Source organism: Talpa europaea (assembly GCF_964194135.1).
Source record: "Talpa europaea genome assembly, chromosome: 12".
NCBI lineage: Eukaryota > Metazoa > Chordata > Mammalia > Eulipotyphla > Talpidae > Talpa > Talpa europaea.
In genome coordinates, this window is record NC_140079.1 from 96,845,608 (window position 1) to 96,860,978 (window position 15,371).

At 54.7% G+C, this 15,371-nt stretch overlaps 2 protein-coding genes across 3 annotated transcripts in view; one reads left to right on the top strand and one right to left on the bottom strand.

The window, feature by feature from the left end:
• Positions 1-3,612, bottom strand: part of CLEC16A (C-type lectin domain containing 16A) — a gene marked incomplete at its 5' end in the record, with an annotated part of 180,168 nt that extends 176,556 nt beyond the window's left edge. For both annotated transcript variants that reach the window (XM_084249156.1, XM_084249155.1), the window contains one exon: positions 3,533-3,612. In XM_084249156.1, coding sequence (XP_084105282.1) covers positions 3,533-3,612 — 80 coding nt within the window. The remainder of the gene's footprint in view (positions 1-3,532) is intronic.
• Positions 3,613-6,551: 2,939 nt separating this feature from the next.
• DEXI (Dexi homolog) lies at positions 6,552-6,839 on the top strand (the record flags this gene model as incomplete). Its single annotated transcript, XM_084250385.1, has 1 exon — positions 6,552-6,839. One exon carries the CDS (start codon positions 6,552-6,554, stop codon positions 6,837-6,839), a length of 288 nt encoding a protein of 95 aa, XP_084106511.1.
• Positions 6,840-15,371: the final 8,532 nt, after the last annotated feature.

Consider the following 15,371-nt stretch of genomic DNA (forward strand, 5'->3'; position numbering starts at 1 on the left):
TGAGCCTGGAGCCTGCCTGAGGATGACACCAACACAGAAGGAAGAAGAAACAAGAACTGGAACGAGGCAGATGCTGACAGCTTCTGCGAACACCTGGCCCCAGCCATGGTTTAGCCAGGACAGACTGCTCAGGGACAGGTGCCCATCAATCCCATCTGGGGTGTAAGGCAACTCCAGCAGGGTGTCTGCCACTTGCACCAGGAGTCTTTCCCCACACACAAAGCTGATCAGAATTGAGGGCACAGCACAATTGCAAAAAAATGCTATCAGTGTGTGGACACACACTTATGTTTTGGTTGCAATCAAACGAGTCCTTCAGTAAAGGTTCTGCTTGCTGGTGGCATATGTTGATCAACGCTGCAGCCTTGCTGCTAGTCTGGCAATTAGCCACTCACGAGATGGAACAAATAACCTCCTGACTATATCACCCTGCCTCAACTAACCACAAATTCAGTCTGGTAGACCAAGACCATGAGTGGCAAGTTTTCCATTATTTAACAAAAGTATTTTCCATTATTTAACAAAAGTAAAACCCATCTAACAGGAAGAGTCCTTTTCAGTTTGAAAGCTGGGGATGTTTTGAAGAATGTGTTCAAAAAGAGTTTCCAATTCTCTGCATTATTTTCTCAATTTTTCTGTTAGTCTCAAACTGTTCTAAAAAATAAAGTCTATTTTTAAAAGGGAGGGCTCCCAGATGGTTTGTGTGGAAAAAAAATGCAAATCCTAAATTCTTTTAAATATCTTAATCATGCCTCTCTACCACCAGTGCCCTAAGTCAAGGCAAGGGTGTGTTAGGAACTGTTACTTGTCATTGGTCACTGATAATGTGACTGATTTTTACTATTGCCCAGGACTTCCCCAGTTTTAGCACTGATAGACAGGCCCAGCACCTGGGAACCTGGTCTGCCGCAGGCCCCCAGAGGCAGCCGCTCACTCTACATGTTAGGGGAAGCCCCCCCAGCACTCTGCCACATTCCCCACAACCGCTGGCCCCCTGTGACGATCCACAGCTCCCGGGTCCCCTTCCACACTGTGCTGTCCCACACAGTGAAGACTGTTCTGGTGTGTCTTCCCCAGAGAGCTTCCTAGAAAGATTCCTGCAGAACCCTGAGCCCAGGGCGATCCCAGCTTTTGTGGCATTGGACAGTCACTGGCTCTACAGCTGCCTACAAACTCCCTCAGGGACGGCACTGTGCTGGGCCCAGCGCCCAAGATTTTCACCATCCGGGCCCAGAGGGAAGCAGCACAAGTGCTGGGGATGCCTGCCAGCTGTTGGTGGCACTCTGTCCAAGTCACTTTGGGATCTTCTAAGCCCCACACCAACACACTACCTGCCAGGTTCTTCAGGCTGTAATATGGATTAAGTTGATATGCTTGATCCAGGGCAGGCAGCTCGGGTTTCCAAAGAGCACCTGGCTGGCAGGAAGGCAAAGATGCCCTATTGGGTGGTCAGACTCAGCTCAGTATCCCAAACTAACTTAGAGGGAAGTTTTATTTTAAAAGGCAGTGTCAAGAGTGCAAGCTCAGAAGTCAAACCCTGGCTTTCACACTTTCCAGCTGTTGTCACGTTGGGGCAAGTGATTTAACCTCTTTGAACCTTAGTTTCCATTTCTATAAAGTGGAAACAATAGTAGTTCCTATAACTGACAGACTTGTGAGGACTGAAGGAAATAATGCACAGGAAGTCCTTAGCAAGTGCCTGACTCCGAAAATGCTCTCAATAATTATTCAAGTGAGTTAGACTGGCTAGACTCAGATAGAGCTAGCTGAGAGTCTGCAGGAAGCTGAGTGCAGGCAGGAGCCCCCTACTTCTATAGATTCCCACCCTCCCCCTTCTTCGCCACATCCACCCACTATAAATTCCTGAAATCCTTAAGCTCCTCCCTTTCCAGGCCAGCAGCCCTGGCCTTTAAGATTCCTGCTTCCCTATACACTTGCATCCTGGTCCAGGGCTTCTCTCCTTCCTAAATCTTCTCTCACCACCACTCCCCAAAACCATCCCTCACCATATAATGACTCCTCCTGTCCCCCAATCTTTCTGAGACTCACAAACATTTATTCATGCCTCCTCTACCCTAGAAAGGATAGCATCTAAGAAACATAGCACCCCCAGCCCCAGCCAAATGGGAGGTCCCCAATTAATTTCTCTATTACCAATCCTTTCCATGGGCCTCTGCCTTCCTCCTACTGTTCCCCTCCTCTCTCCGTCATCCTTCTTCCTTCCCTTTAGTAATCTCAGGAACTCCCTCTTATTCTTATTACCAAAGGTTTGCCCATCCTTCCTAGGTCTCCTCCAACAATGCCAATATATTTTCCTTCCTGAAGTCATTCCCTCCTCAAAGAGCTCTCTGTTCCACGCCCACCCCCCCAAGTCCAACACTCTGTGTGCACGCTCTGCATCTCTCCTTAATTCATTCAATTTTTTCATTCTTTAAGTATCCATTGAGCTCCTACTGTGAGCCAGGCATAGCAATAGATACTAGGAATAGAGGCTCACAGTTGTGAGCAAAACAAGCAGTCTTTGCTCCCTTAAAGGTAGCAGTTTAGCAACAGACAGAAAAGAAGTGAAAACAAACAAGATAACTGCAGATAGTGGGGATGCACTGAATGAAATCAAGAGAAAGATCTGCCAGAAAGGAATGGGGACTGGGGAAGTAATCTGGGTAGGGTGGTCTGGGAAGGCCTTGCCTGGCTGATAAACACAACTATCACCATGGGCCACTACTGACCTCTTTCTCAGCATCGCATTACTGAGTCCTGGCCCAGCATCCCCATAGGCAGATGGGAGAGTCAGAGGCTCAGAGAGGTGAAGCCATTTGTCCAAGGTCAGACAGCCATTAAGTGGTGGAATCAAGATTAGAATGCAGGTGTGACTACCAAGCCACTGTGTGCCCTCCTGCTCCCCAGGACTCCAATTGCCACATGTCCTCCTCCAGAGCTCTACTTTGGATACTCCCTCCTTAAACATCCTCCCCCAAACGGTTTGTTTTTCAATGACTGTCTTGCACTGAGCACTTGTAAGTGCTTCCAGTTTCATGTGCATTCTCTCGTCCAGCCTTTGAACCAAGTGCACGGAACAGGTGCGGTCACAAAAACCATTTTATAACCGAGGACACTTCAGTCTAAATCCACACGCTTAGATGCTAATCCACATAAGTGGGGCTCGGGGACCCAGACCTCTGACCCCTAAGCTGTTCCACTCCGGGAGGCTTGGTGCCCACCTTCCGATGCCCGCCCCCAAGAGCGAAGGTCCATAAACGGAGATCTCATTCCCTTACCCTCCAGAGGGGAATCCTGTGATTCTGGGAGGCTAAGCGACTAGCCCAAGGTCACACAGCGAGGAGCGACGGGGTCAGGGTTCGAACCCGGGCGCTCTGACTCTGAAGCCCTCGCTCGGAACAACCCCACATACCTCCAGCCTTTGCCCGGCGCCTCTCTCGCCCTCCATCTCCCAGCGCCCCCGGTCCGGGCGGTGCGCCCCGACCCCCAAGCCCAGCCCCGCGGCCTCCCCCAGCGCCCCCAACACACTCACTTGAGGTGGTCCAAGGAGTGGATGTTGCGGGAGGACTTGCCGTGGCCCCCGCCCACCCAGCTCCGCGAGCGGCCAAACATGTCGGCGGTCCCGGCCCGTCGCTGGCCTCACGGTCTCATGCCCGAACGTTCGAGGGGCAGGGCGCCCTCGGCGGCAGCACAAACCGATCGGGCAGCGGCGGAGGTGGTGGAGGCACCGCCAACCACCTTCCTCCCCGGCCCACAGCCCGGCACTGACATTCAGCCGGAACCGGCCGTTCGACCGCCGCGCTTTACGGCCGCCGTCACGAGGAACGCTGGGAAATGTAGTTCGCCCGCGAGGCCCCTGCCGACAGGACTCTGCGAAGGAACTACAAGGCCCAGCGTGCATCACGCGACTGCGGGCCTGCCGGCTTCCAAAAGGGGCGGAGCCAGAGGCGGAGAGTCGCAGTGTGCGCCGAGGGGGCGGGGCTGGGAAACCTGTGGGCGGAGCTACGGGGAGGGACTCGGTGAGGATGCGTGAGAAAAAGAACCGCGGTATTACCAGTTATTAGTGTTATGAGAATAAGAATAGCTATTTTTGTGGCTTATACTATGTGTCATTGTCCTAAGCGCTTCATATAGATATTTTTTCTAAATCTCACAGCAATCGTATGAAGTGAGTACAATTATTATTCCTATTTTATCGTGGAGGCCTCTGAACCCCAGAGGCTGACTTGCCCCAGGTCCTGCAGTTCCTAAGTGGGAGAACCAGCCTGCAATCCCAGGCACCCTTATTACTATTCCTCGGTAAGTCAAACTGCGCAAATAGGTAGCAATCGGCCTCCCGCTTATCCCTGCCCCCCAAACTTCATTTAAAAAATAAACATTGAAAGACCCCAAGCAACGACCTACCGAAACCGAACATCCTGTACTGTCAGAGAATATTTCTGGTCTTCGCCCAAAATCCAAGCCATTTCCAAAATCCCACGTTAACAAATGATAATAATCAGGAAGCATCCAAATTCCCACAAAAGCCAAGATGTAGCTAAAATTATGTTGGAGATTAGGGAACTCCATGGAGGTAAAATTGCCCTGCTCACCATTCATTCATTCATTCATTCACATTTACACCTTCTAGTTATGTAGGACCTACTCCATCCTGTTAACTGTGGTCTGGACAGAACTGGGCCAGTTGCCGACGTTCTCCCCAATGCCTAAGCATCAGGCTTGGTGCATAATAGGTGTTCAAAAAATACTGATAGTGACTGAATAAATGAAGTTTTGTTCCACCTTTATCAGCTAGTTTGGGAACGGAGAACAGTAGAGTTAATGGCTTGCCCTAATTCATCTAAAGGAACAGTCATTTGGAGAAAAAAGGCAGGTTCTGGTTTCCAAAGGAACTCAGGCCCTGCAGCTTCCAGGATCCCTCCATTTTTCCAGACATCTGTTTTCTCATCTTAAAATGGGACAAAATACTACACTGCCCCTCTACGACTTCAGTCAAGCATTGGATGTAAAACCCCAGCTCATCTGAGATTTAAAAGTTTGTTGAAGGGCTTTGGAGGTGCTTTAGACAAGATCAGTCTCTTGAAGCATATTTACAAGGGTTGCCCAGGAAAAGGTGGGGTGTATGTGGGGGGAATCAGTGACTGGAAGAGAAATTCGCTTTTCTGTGCACTTCTTGATTGTTTCAAATTTTTTAAAAAAGATTTATTTTGATTTTATTTATACAAGAACCAGGGTACAGGCCAGATGTGCGGGAGGGTGAGAGAATTCACAGAGACAGAGTGGGGAACAGAACAGGCAGACTGACCGAAACACACTGCTGAGGGGAGCAGCGGGGAGACAGGAGAGGTCTGCCTCGCCTTGTGGGTTGCTCCGCGGCCGGCGGGGATCGAACCAGCACTGCAGGGGCTGCGGACAGCTCCACAGCGCTGCGCCCAACCGCCTGCGCCACCAGGGAGGCCCAGTTTCAATGTTTTTAACCAGGTGCATTACTAATGTTTTTAAACATGCTTTACAAAGCCGAAGCGCTCAAAAGGCAAACCTACTGCTGAAGTCTGCCCTGCCTGGGAATCTCTTCACTCAGGGGTCCCTAGGCTTTCTTATGCAGACCCCGCAATGGGCGGACCTTCTTGCAGCCAGAATTTGGAGCGCTAAAGGGAACACGGATCTTCCCTACCACGAAACATGGGCACTTTGGGAAAGTCGGAGATTTTCCCTGGCAGAGCCCACCATTCCGCCCCCACCCCGCCTGTTTTCCTTTGGTAAACCGAGTCTCAGGCTTGGCGCGGACCCAAGCCCAGCAAAGCGCAGAGGAAGCGCGCGGCTGCTTCAGTATTTGCAGCCTGAGGCTCCTGGTTTGGGCGCTGCTGGGTCTCGCTCCCCCCATCGCAGGCAAGCGGATGCCTGTGACCTCGGCGCGGAGCTGCGAGCGAGGAAAGCAGCTCCGGGGCCGGGCCGGGCCGGGCCGGGCCGGGGGAGGCGGGGCGCGGCGGTACCCGCCCCGGGACGGCTCCGGCCAATGCGCGCGGCGGGCGCGGCCGGCCAATGAGCGCGGGGCGGCTCCGGAGGCGGCGCTCGGAGCTCGACCAGGAGGGCGACGCGGCGGCCGCAGCCATGGGCGCTGGGCCCGCGGGGACGCGGAGGGGGCTCGAGGCCAGGGCCCGCCGGGCTGCAGAGAGGACGGCCGGGGTCGGCCCCGCGCGCTGAGCCGCCGTGGGGACCCCGCCGGCGCCGCCAGGGCCGGGGAGCGCAAGCCGCGCGCGTCGGAGGATCCGGGCAGCCGCTGGCCACTTGCGGACCGCGGGGCCCTCCTGGCCGCGGGGGATCGCGAGGCCTTGCGGGCACATCGGGTCGGTGGGGGGGACCGTGACCCTGCCTGGCACGGCTCGGGGGCCGCCGCCCGTCCCCGGAGGCACCGCCGGGGTCCAGCGCCGCCTGATCGCTCCCCGGGGCGGCCCCGGATGGCTGCGCTGCCCCCTCGCCGGCCGCCCGGGCGCCGCAGCGGCTGAGTCGCCAGGATCGGAGCCCGGCCCCGCCGCCCCGCCGCCCCCTGCATGCCCGGCGCCCGGGTCGCGGCCCACCTGGACGCTCTGGGCCCCCTGGTCCCCTACGTCCCGCCGCTGCTGCTGCCCTCTATGTTCTACGTGGGGCTGTTCTTCGTCAACGTGCTGATCCTGTACTACGCCTTCCTCATGGAGTACATCGTCCTCAACGTGGGCCTGGTCTTCCTGCCCGAGGACATGGACCAGGCGCTGGTGGACCTCGGCGTGCTCTCCGACCCCGGCTCGGGGCTCTACGAAGCCGACTCAGAGCTGGACGTCTTCGACGGTTACCTGGAGTAGGCTGGGCTGCGACCCCTCAACCTCTCCCACCCCCCACCTGCAACCCTCAACCTGGACCAGCCACCCAAATCATGCCGCCGCTGCTGTTGGGGAACACCGTTCCACCGGGGATGGGATCCCCAGGACGAGGCCCTCTCTGGCCTCCGAGGCCTGTAAGTGCCCTCTCAGGGCGGGATGAGGGCTGGTGGGTGCCAGCAGAGGAGGGGGAGCATCCCCAGGCCTCCAGCCACCTCCTCCAGGTCTGGTTGGATGCCAGACAGGGCTAAGCTCCTCTTAAGCACTTTTCTGAGGCCAGAAGGTTCCCTCTCTCAGCAAAGGTGATACAAAAGAGGGAAGGGGGCAGCCCCTAAGTGGCATTTGGGGTGCGATGGCACATACCTACTGCCACAACTTGTGGGGAAAACCTTTCCACCCAAATCCTTTTGAGGCAAAGCTGTCACCTCATCCCCCAACCTCAGTCTGACTTGATGGTGACCTTGGCTTTGGGGGGATTCTCCCTAGTTCTGGGAGGATAAGGACTCCGAGTATTAGAAGAAATAAGGAACCAGGCACTGGCCACCTTTGTCCTGTGGCCCCATGGGGGACCGGGTGGGACCCGAGCAAGGGCTCCCAGCCAAGCTGTGACGGGAAAAACCCGGCACTTCCTTTTGGCCTTGGATTTGCTGCTGTTTGGAGTCGGGTTTCAGGGTGCCCCAGCTCGGCAGTTCTGCAGCTCCGATCTGCAGGGGCCGCTGATATCACAGACCGCCTTCTTGGTCCAGGCCAGCTGGGGGTTGGCGGTGGGGCTGGCTTTGCTGGCTGTGTTTACAAGGCCCGGGGGTTCTTTTGGGCTGGTAGAAAAGGAACCCCCATCCCTGCACTGAGGTGTCCTGCCTCTGGGCTGTGATCAGGAAACTTGTGTCTAGTTGTGTGGGAAGAAAATGAAGCTCCAGGGAGGAAAAAGAGTTAGTCAAAGTCACACAGCCAGGAAGTGAGGCGGCTGGATTAGAGGCAGGCAGGCTGTTGGTGGGTGAGGGGCCTCGGGCATGCAGGACCCCTCAGCTGAACCCTTAGCTGGGCGGTACTGGAGTGTTGCTGGGCACAGGACTAAGTGGGCATGGGGGTGAACAGTGAGGTAGGGGGTAGGGGCTCCTTTTAGGAAATGATCACTGTTCACCTCACCCCATGCAGGCGTCACCCCTTTCCGCTGTTATCCGCCTTTGCCAAGTTTACCATAGTCAGGGTGATGCAGGACAGGACTTGCTGCCCATAGTTTTGGGATCCGGGGTTTCACCAGGAGTCGACACTGAGATTTCTTTGAACAAGGCCTTACTTGAGCTCAGCGCCGTCTCACCAGAGCTGATTCCAGAGGAGCCTCAGCTGCTCTGCCCTCAGCCCAGCTGCCTGCTTCCATCGATTTGTTTATTGAACAAATGATGACTGAGGACTGACTGTGAACAAGACAGACTCGGCCCAGGCCCTCTTGGCGCCTGGTGAGAAAGACAAACAGGTTCCCAAACAAGAGCATCTGATGTGTGAGAGCAAGGAAGGTGCGTCAGGGCTCAGGCATCCCCTGTGGGGACCGCCGTTTCCCCAGCACTTAGCCAACGCCTGGCATCTAGTAGGTGCTTGAGAAATGTGTACAGATGAGAGTAGAGACGGGCTGCTTTAGGTGGGAGGCTCAGAGAAGGCCCCTCCAAGGAGATGACGCACTTGAGCTAAGCCCTAAACTGGTAGGAGCCAGACATGAAGATGTGGAGAAAAGCAGTCAGGCCAAGGGAGCCGCTGGGGTGGAAAGAATTGTTTCTTCTAGTACCCAAAAAGAGGCTAGAGAGGTTCCAGGAGAGGTGAGGGGTGCGGGCCAGGGCAGACCATGGGAGGCCTGGGAGGCCATAGCCATGAACAATGGAAAGTCATCAGAAGGTTTCAGACCATGAACCACACAAGGCCCAGTCGCCTCTTGTGAAGATGACTTCGGTGGTTGTGGGCAGAGTGGGCTGGAGGGCAAGCTCAGAAGCAGGCAGGCAGGCAGAGCTGTCCAGTTGCTCAGGCCAGAGCTGAGGGAGTCTTAGAGGCCGCAGGGTTAATGGAGAAACAAGAGCAAACCAAGAGCACTTTGGGTGGTAGGGTCTTTTGTAGCCACTCAAAACCCCTACTGAATGTTGAGCGTATACCACACAGGGTTCTAGGCCCTTTGTGTATTCACTCACTCAGTCATTCAACAAACATTGGTCCTGGTTCTGCCTGCTCTTCTGCCAGACCCTGGGGATCCCAGGATGCATCCTTGCCCCCAAGTCAAGCACTTGACTTTCGGACAGTAGGAGGTGGTGAACAATGTCTTGCTTTATCTCTTCACTACATCAACAGAAACAGTTTCCCTTCCAAATGAAAACATTGGCACATCCCAACCAAAAACTAAGCCCAAATGCTTCCACGTATTTTGTAGCAAATGCTGTTCTAGCAGAAAGACCAGGAGGGGTGCCTCCTGGGGGCCCTTTTGCAAAGCTTTCAGAGGACAGGGCCTGACCCTGGGAGGCAAGAGCCCTGGGCCTGCAGCCTGAGACATGACAGAGGCCCCCACAGCTTTCCCTCCTCCCCACTCCCCAGCCTAAGCAAAGGCTGCTTGGCCAACCCCAAGAAGCTGGGGAGCCCAGACTTGGGGACAGTTCTGGTCTCACTGCACCTCATCTCCAGACCTCTTTCCATAAGCAGGAGAGCCACTGACAGTCAGATCTCTCTTGCTTCTCCTCCAGTGGACTCGTTCTCATGTTACACACAAGCCAGTTCAGGAACTACCCACAGAGGGCCTGGGGTGCCCCTGGCTGTGGGGCCTCGGTCCTGCTCACTCCCTGTCTCTCTTTTCTCTTATGTGTGTAGCCACATAATTCATCTCTTCCAGTGCCGTTGAGCACCCTCTTAAGGAGGGGATATTGGGGTGGTGATTAGGAGCAGGGGCCCAAGTTTCAAATGACTGAGGCTGATCCTAGCCTGGACCTCGGGCGTGCTGTGTCCAGCCCTGGGTATCGGTTCGCTCATCTATAAAGCGGGGCTGATACAATCTACCTCCATGTGAACAGAAAATGAGATACATGCCAAGCTCTTAGACTCCTATGGCTGCTAAGTGATAGCTTAATATTAATCGCTCTTGTCATTAACAGTCAAATCTAATGGACAGTGCACACTTAGGCCCTTGTGAATGTGTAAACCCGCTCTTACTCTCTTGCCTGAATATTCATCTCCCACGCTGAGCAAAAGAGGACTGGCTGCCTGCCTGCTGGGTAGGGCCAGGTCTGGGGCCCACTCCCCACTTGGCCTTCCTGGCTTGGGGCCCTCGGGAGACATTTCCCACTTCCCTGTGTTCTCCCAAGGCCCCCAGCTCTGGAGCCCTAGGGTTCTCCTGAAGTATTAATCATTGCACAGGAGCAGGGAGTTGGGGGTTGGGAGCGCCCTCCTTCCCGGAGGACAGGCCTCTGCGGCTGGCCTGGGAGCCAGGGAGCGTCCTGGCATCCCAGCAGTTCTGATGCCCAGGCATCAGCTGGATTGATTTGTCCCTCCGCTGCTGCCTGCCAGCCTCTCGTCACCACCGAGGGAGGACTTTGAGCGGGGAGCCACGCTGCAGGAGCCGGAAAGACTGGGGAATGTTGCTGCAGAATCAACGTGGCCTGGTGCCACTCAGATTTGGAGGGAAGGGCAGCCAGGCCCATCGGTCTACTGATTACAGGGTTTCCCAGGCCTCTGTAGCCACCACAGCTGCTCCTCAGGAGCCCCTGCCCTTCTCTCCCCAGGCCTGTCTTGGCTGTGCCATTACCAGCACCCCCCAGGTGTTGATGTTACTGCGCTGTGTGGCTATCCAAACCTTCTAGGGGGCAGGGCCAGGGTAGGGGTCAGGGTGCATGTGGAACCAGGCGGTGGGGAACTGACTGACTGTCATCCAGACCAGAGACACGTGGCACACCCCAGGCCAGGCTGACTCTCCACCTTTGACCTGACACGAGCTCGCCCAGAAGAGCACTGGCCACAGAGTGCATTGATGCCAGCCACCAGCTTGGACAGAAGAAGATATCAGTATCTGTCCCAAGACAGCTGAGTGCCGGCTCTCATCGCCCCAAGTTATGCAAACTGGAGATTTCATCCAGGGGACCCCTCACAGCCTTGCGTCTGTCTTCTTGAACTAAGAAATGAAGGGCACTTCTCAGAGGGCCCATTTGTATGCCTGGTTCACCTGATGCCTTTCCCTCCTGGGGCTTTGGGAAGCACAGTCTGCTTTGGGGAAAAGAGGACCACAAAGGGATTGGCTTCTCTAGCTGGTCTCACAACTAAATAAACTGAGGCCCAGGGGAAATGACGGGCCAAAGTTACACCACTGAGTAAGACAGCTGACCCTCTGGCCCCAGTACTGAGGTGCTGCAGGGTGTGTTTGGGAGTGGGGGACCCTCCAGGGAGAGGACCCCAACACCCTGCCAACTTTTGAGCACCACTCACGGCATCCACCAGGCCTGCTTCATATGCACACTGCCTCCTTTTCACTGTACTTTGCAATAATTTTGCAATTATAGAAAAGTTGCAAGAAAAATATAAAGAATTCCCATATAAACTTCACCCACATTCACCCGCTGCAACAAGTATCATTGGCCACATTTGCTCACGGGTGCTCCACGTGCTCACTGTGCGTGACATGTGCGCAGACACATATGTGCAGCTGCTTCTCTGAAGCCTTGAAAATACATCGCAGACAATGGGACCTTTGGCTCCTAAACATTTCCGCATGTATTTCCTTAGAACTAGAACATTCATTGACACGACTTGGGCACCATCATCTAAATCAGCAACTTGAACATTAATCCTACCCTATGCCCAGTCTGGTCTATGACTGTTTCAGCCCTTGTCCCTGTGGCCACTGTCCCCAATAAGAAGAGGTGGGAAGAGTAGGGAGTTGGGGCCCAGGACCCTTTCAGGTCCCCATGACCTTGATTGTCACGTGACTCCAATTGTCTTCTGTCTGGACAGGTCCTGTGTCTATCTTTGCTGACATGCGCATTTTGAAGGGACAAGTCTGGTACTTTGTAGGACGCCCCTCTGTCGGGTGTGCCTGACATCGCTTCCTGAGACTAGGGCCGGAGGATGCGTTCTCGGCAGGAGTACCAGACAATAGCCCTGCTCCGTGCACCCCATCTCCACGGATGTTGACTCTGACCCCTCGACTTGGGCAGGTCTGCCAGGTCTCCACACCATTAAGTTACTCTCCTCTTGCAGCTTGTAGTTTGTGACTAAGTTCACTAGCTTGGATGCTTTGGGGTTTTTTAACATCTTTTTTTTCCTGTGAATTTATATTTAAAAGAATGTCTGTGTCACTGAGAAGAAAAGCAGTATCCCTTGGCGTGGGTCAAAGTATCAAGTGCCAAAGCCATTAATTTCTGACCAGATAGTCAAGCCAGCACAGGCACGGGCCTCTGGCCTGCTCTTGGTTAACAAGGGAGGCGACCGTCAGGCCATCGTCAGGTCTCACAGAAAACCCACTTGCTGTGGTGACGCGGTGTCATTGAAGTCCATCTCCGCGTGCCCCAAGACCTGCTGCTTGGAGGCTTGGTGGTCAAGATGGACTTGGGTTTAAATCGCAGCTCTACCTCGGATGAGTAAGCGCCTCCCCCATGACTTCTCTGTGAAGGGGGGAGGACAGAGCCCCTGCGGAAGGGCTGGTTACAGTAGACGACAAAGTGCAGGACACGCATGTCACACCCAGAGGAGCTTGGACCCCGGAAGCCCTTCCCTTTCCTTAGGCCCCCTTCTTCTTGGGCCCAAAGACCAAGGACGGATCTCCATGTCACCAGCCTTTGAATTGAGCAAGGCCGGTGACAACTCAGTGGCAAGGTCTGTGAGGCCCAAGCCCTCAGGCTGCCATCCCCTGCCTGGGGGTGCTGTTCCAGTTTCAGTACCCCCCACCCACATGCCCCCAGGGAATGCTTCATTCCAGGGATTCCTTCCTGGCAGGACTTGCCTGGGTGGTTAACTGCCCCTCCCACATCACCAGGGCTTTCCCTGGCGTCACCCCTGGGGCATGCGGCCCTAGGCTCATTAGCTCCATTATACAGGGAGGGAAACTGAGGCTGGGGAGGTTTCAGTGACTCACCCCAGCTACCCAGCTATGGGGTGACAAATTGGACCTCCTTTCCACACCCCCAGTATGCCCCTGAGTCAGGGTCCTCTGTCATTGGTGTCCCCAGGAGGCCGTGGGCGCAGAAGCTGAGTAAGAGCAGGCTGCGGCGCTGCCACCTCTGGGTGCGTGCTCCGTTTCCCTTCAGACCAGACACCAGGCCCAGGCTTAATTTGGGGGTGAGAGGGGTGGGGGAGGGGGTGCCTTGCCTGGCTAGAGGTAATAATTTAATTTTCAATTTATTTTTAGCATTGCCTTCTGTTTATGACAAATAATGCTGTTTTATATTCATACTAGTGACGTAAAAGTTCCTTTTAAAAAATTGGAGTTAAAAAAAGATGTTCATTTAAAAGACTAAGTAAATAATAGTCCAGACAGTTCCTGGACTTGGCAAGACTCATGAAGACATCCAGCCTTGCGTGGCCCCTGGCACGGACCGGTGGAGGCATGTTCTGGACCGAGAATCTTCATCAGACCCACATCTGATAAATCTGAATCCAGGCTTGCGAAACCCATTCTTGTTTCTCCAGGACGCGGACTTCCATCAGGGACAAGGACCCAGCCAGGCACCCATCAGCAGCACAGGGCGGAGGCCTCTGCTGCACAGTCTCAGTAATGGGTTTGCAGGAGACATGGTCTTTGGAGGAGCAAGAGTGCTGTTCCTTTGGGGAGCCCCCCCAGGACTGAAGAGGCCCCGGCCTGCTGTGGTTTCTAGCTGGGATGAGTGCTAGAGAAGAGGGGAAGCCGTGTATGACGCCCGGCACAAGTCTCATCCACTCCTCAGCCCAGGAGATAGGCGTCATTGTCCCTGTTTCAGCAGAGGAAGCAGGCCCCGAACACACACGGCGTCAGAAAAAAGAGGGAAAGGCTGATGGCTAATGACTTGCCTATTGTGTTCTTGTGAGGTTAGAAGCTGGAGAACCCGCTGCCGTGAATTCTCTAAGCTGCCGTTCAAGGGGTCATTTCAGCCCGGGTTTCTGATGCCGTGAAGGAGCAGAGTCTCAGAGTCCAAGTGGATTGAAGACTCTGGGGTCAGACCACGGAGGTTCAAATCCTGTCCCCACCATGTGTGAGCTCTGTGGCCTTGCACAACGTATTTAACCTCTCCGAGCCCCACCTGAGATGCAGGGCTGATGGTCTGACTTGGCTCCACCTCCGGGGGTTGTTTTGAGCAATGAGTGAGCTAAGACATGAGTTCCAGCAAATAGAACAAGGTGAGCATAAAATGGTGAGAAGCGTCAGCTGCCGTCGAGCTTCTCATGGGGGTGAGCGGCTGCTGAGCAGCCACACTTTCCGAAGGAACAAGGGGTTGACCCACTGTGACTGTGGGTCGCACAGTGGAGAGACCCCAAGACATCCTTCAGCTCTGGCTAGAGGGACCTGTGGCCACGTCTGTGTCTTCAACTTGCTATGTGACTTAGGGTGGGTCATCGGCCTCCTGGGTCCCTTCATCATCAACTTTTTTTTCTCCCTGAACTCTCATTTGTCATTGTTTTCTTTAAGCTGCCTCACTTTTTAATGTGAAATTCATGTCTTGAAAAGAGAGAAACTTTCTATTGCCATCATAAATGGAAAACTGGTATCATGTGTGTAGAGGCAGGACAGGCCACAGAGCAGGTTTTCTGATCCCATGCAGACCGGGTAAAGGAGGAGTCAGAGTCCTCAGTAGTTTTGCAGGTCTTTTATTTGGGGTTCACCAGGCAAATGGCAGGCAGGGGTGCTGGCTGGGGGGCTGGGAGGCTGGCAGGCCTCCCAGCCCCCAGCAAGTCTTCACTCTATCTGGGTTCTCTGGCGTTCGTTCTGCTGCTTCTCGGCTTTTCTTTCGGCTTTGGCTTCTGCTTCGGCTTCTACTGCTACTGCTGCTGCTTCTACTGCTGCTGCTGGCGTCCCCCCGTGACGCCGCCCTTAAAAGCACAGTCTTAGCTCAGCTGAATCGCATCTACCTATGCCCACACCCTACTCCAGGTGCCCGCCATCAGGCATGCATTCAGGACAAGGATCCATCATCTATCCTGATGGCGGGAGGGCAGAAAAGCCTGACATTTTCTTTACCCTGCAATGTGCCATAAATAGGAGGTGACCCTGCAGGCAACGACAGCGGAAGGCGGCGGTGAGCTCCAGCTGGAGCCTGCTCAGAGGGCAGATGAGCACTGCCAGAGCAGCGCCGCCAGGCCAACCTTTTCTGGGACTCGCTTTCCTTTGTAGTCGCAGGACTCGGGAGAGGCGCGTGTCCTTGGTGTCTCACACCCCAGCCACACAAGACTAAAATGCACTTTAACAACCTCCAGGCCTTGGGGGTGGAGGCAGTGAGCCCAGGAGGGGTGAATCTGAGTACATAATGCCCTCCCAGGTTCCTGGACACCTCTGCTCTCAGGAGCACCCCTGCTGACCCCACAGGAACC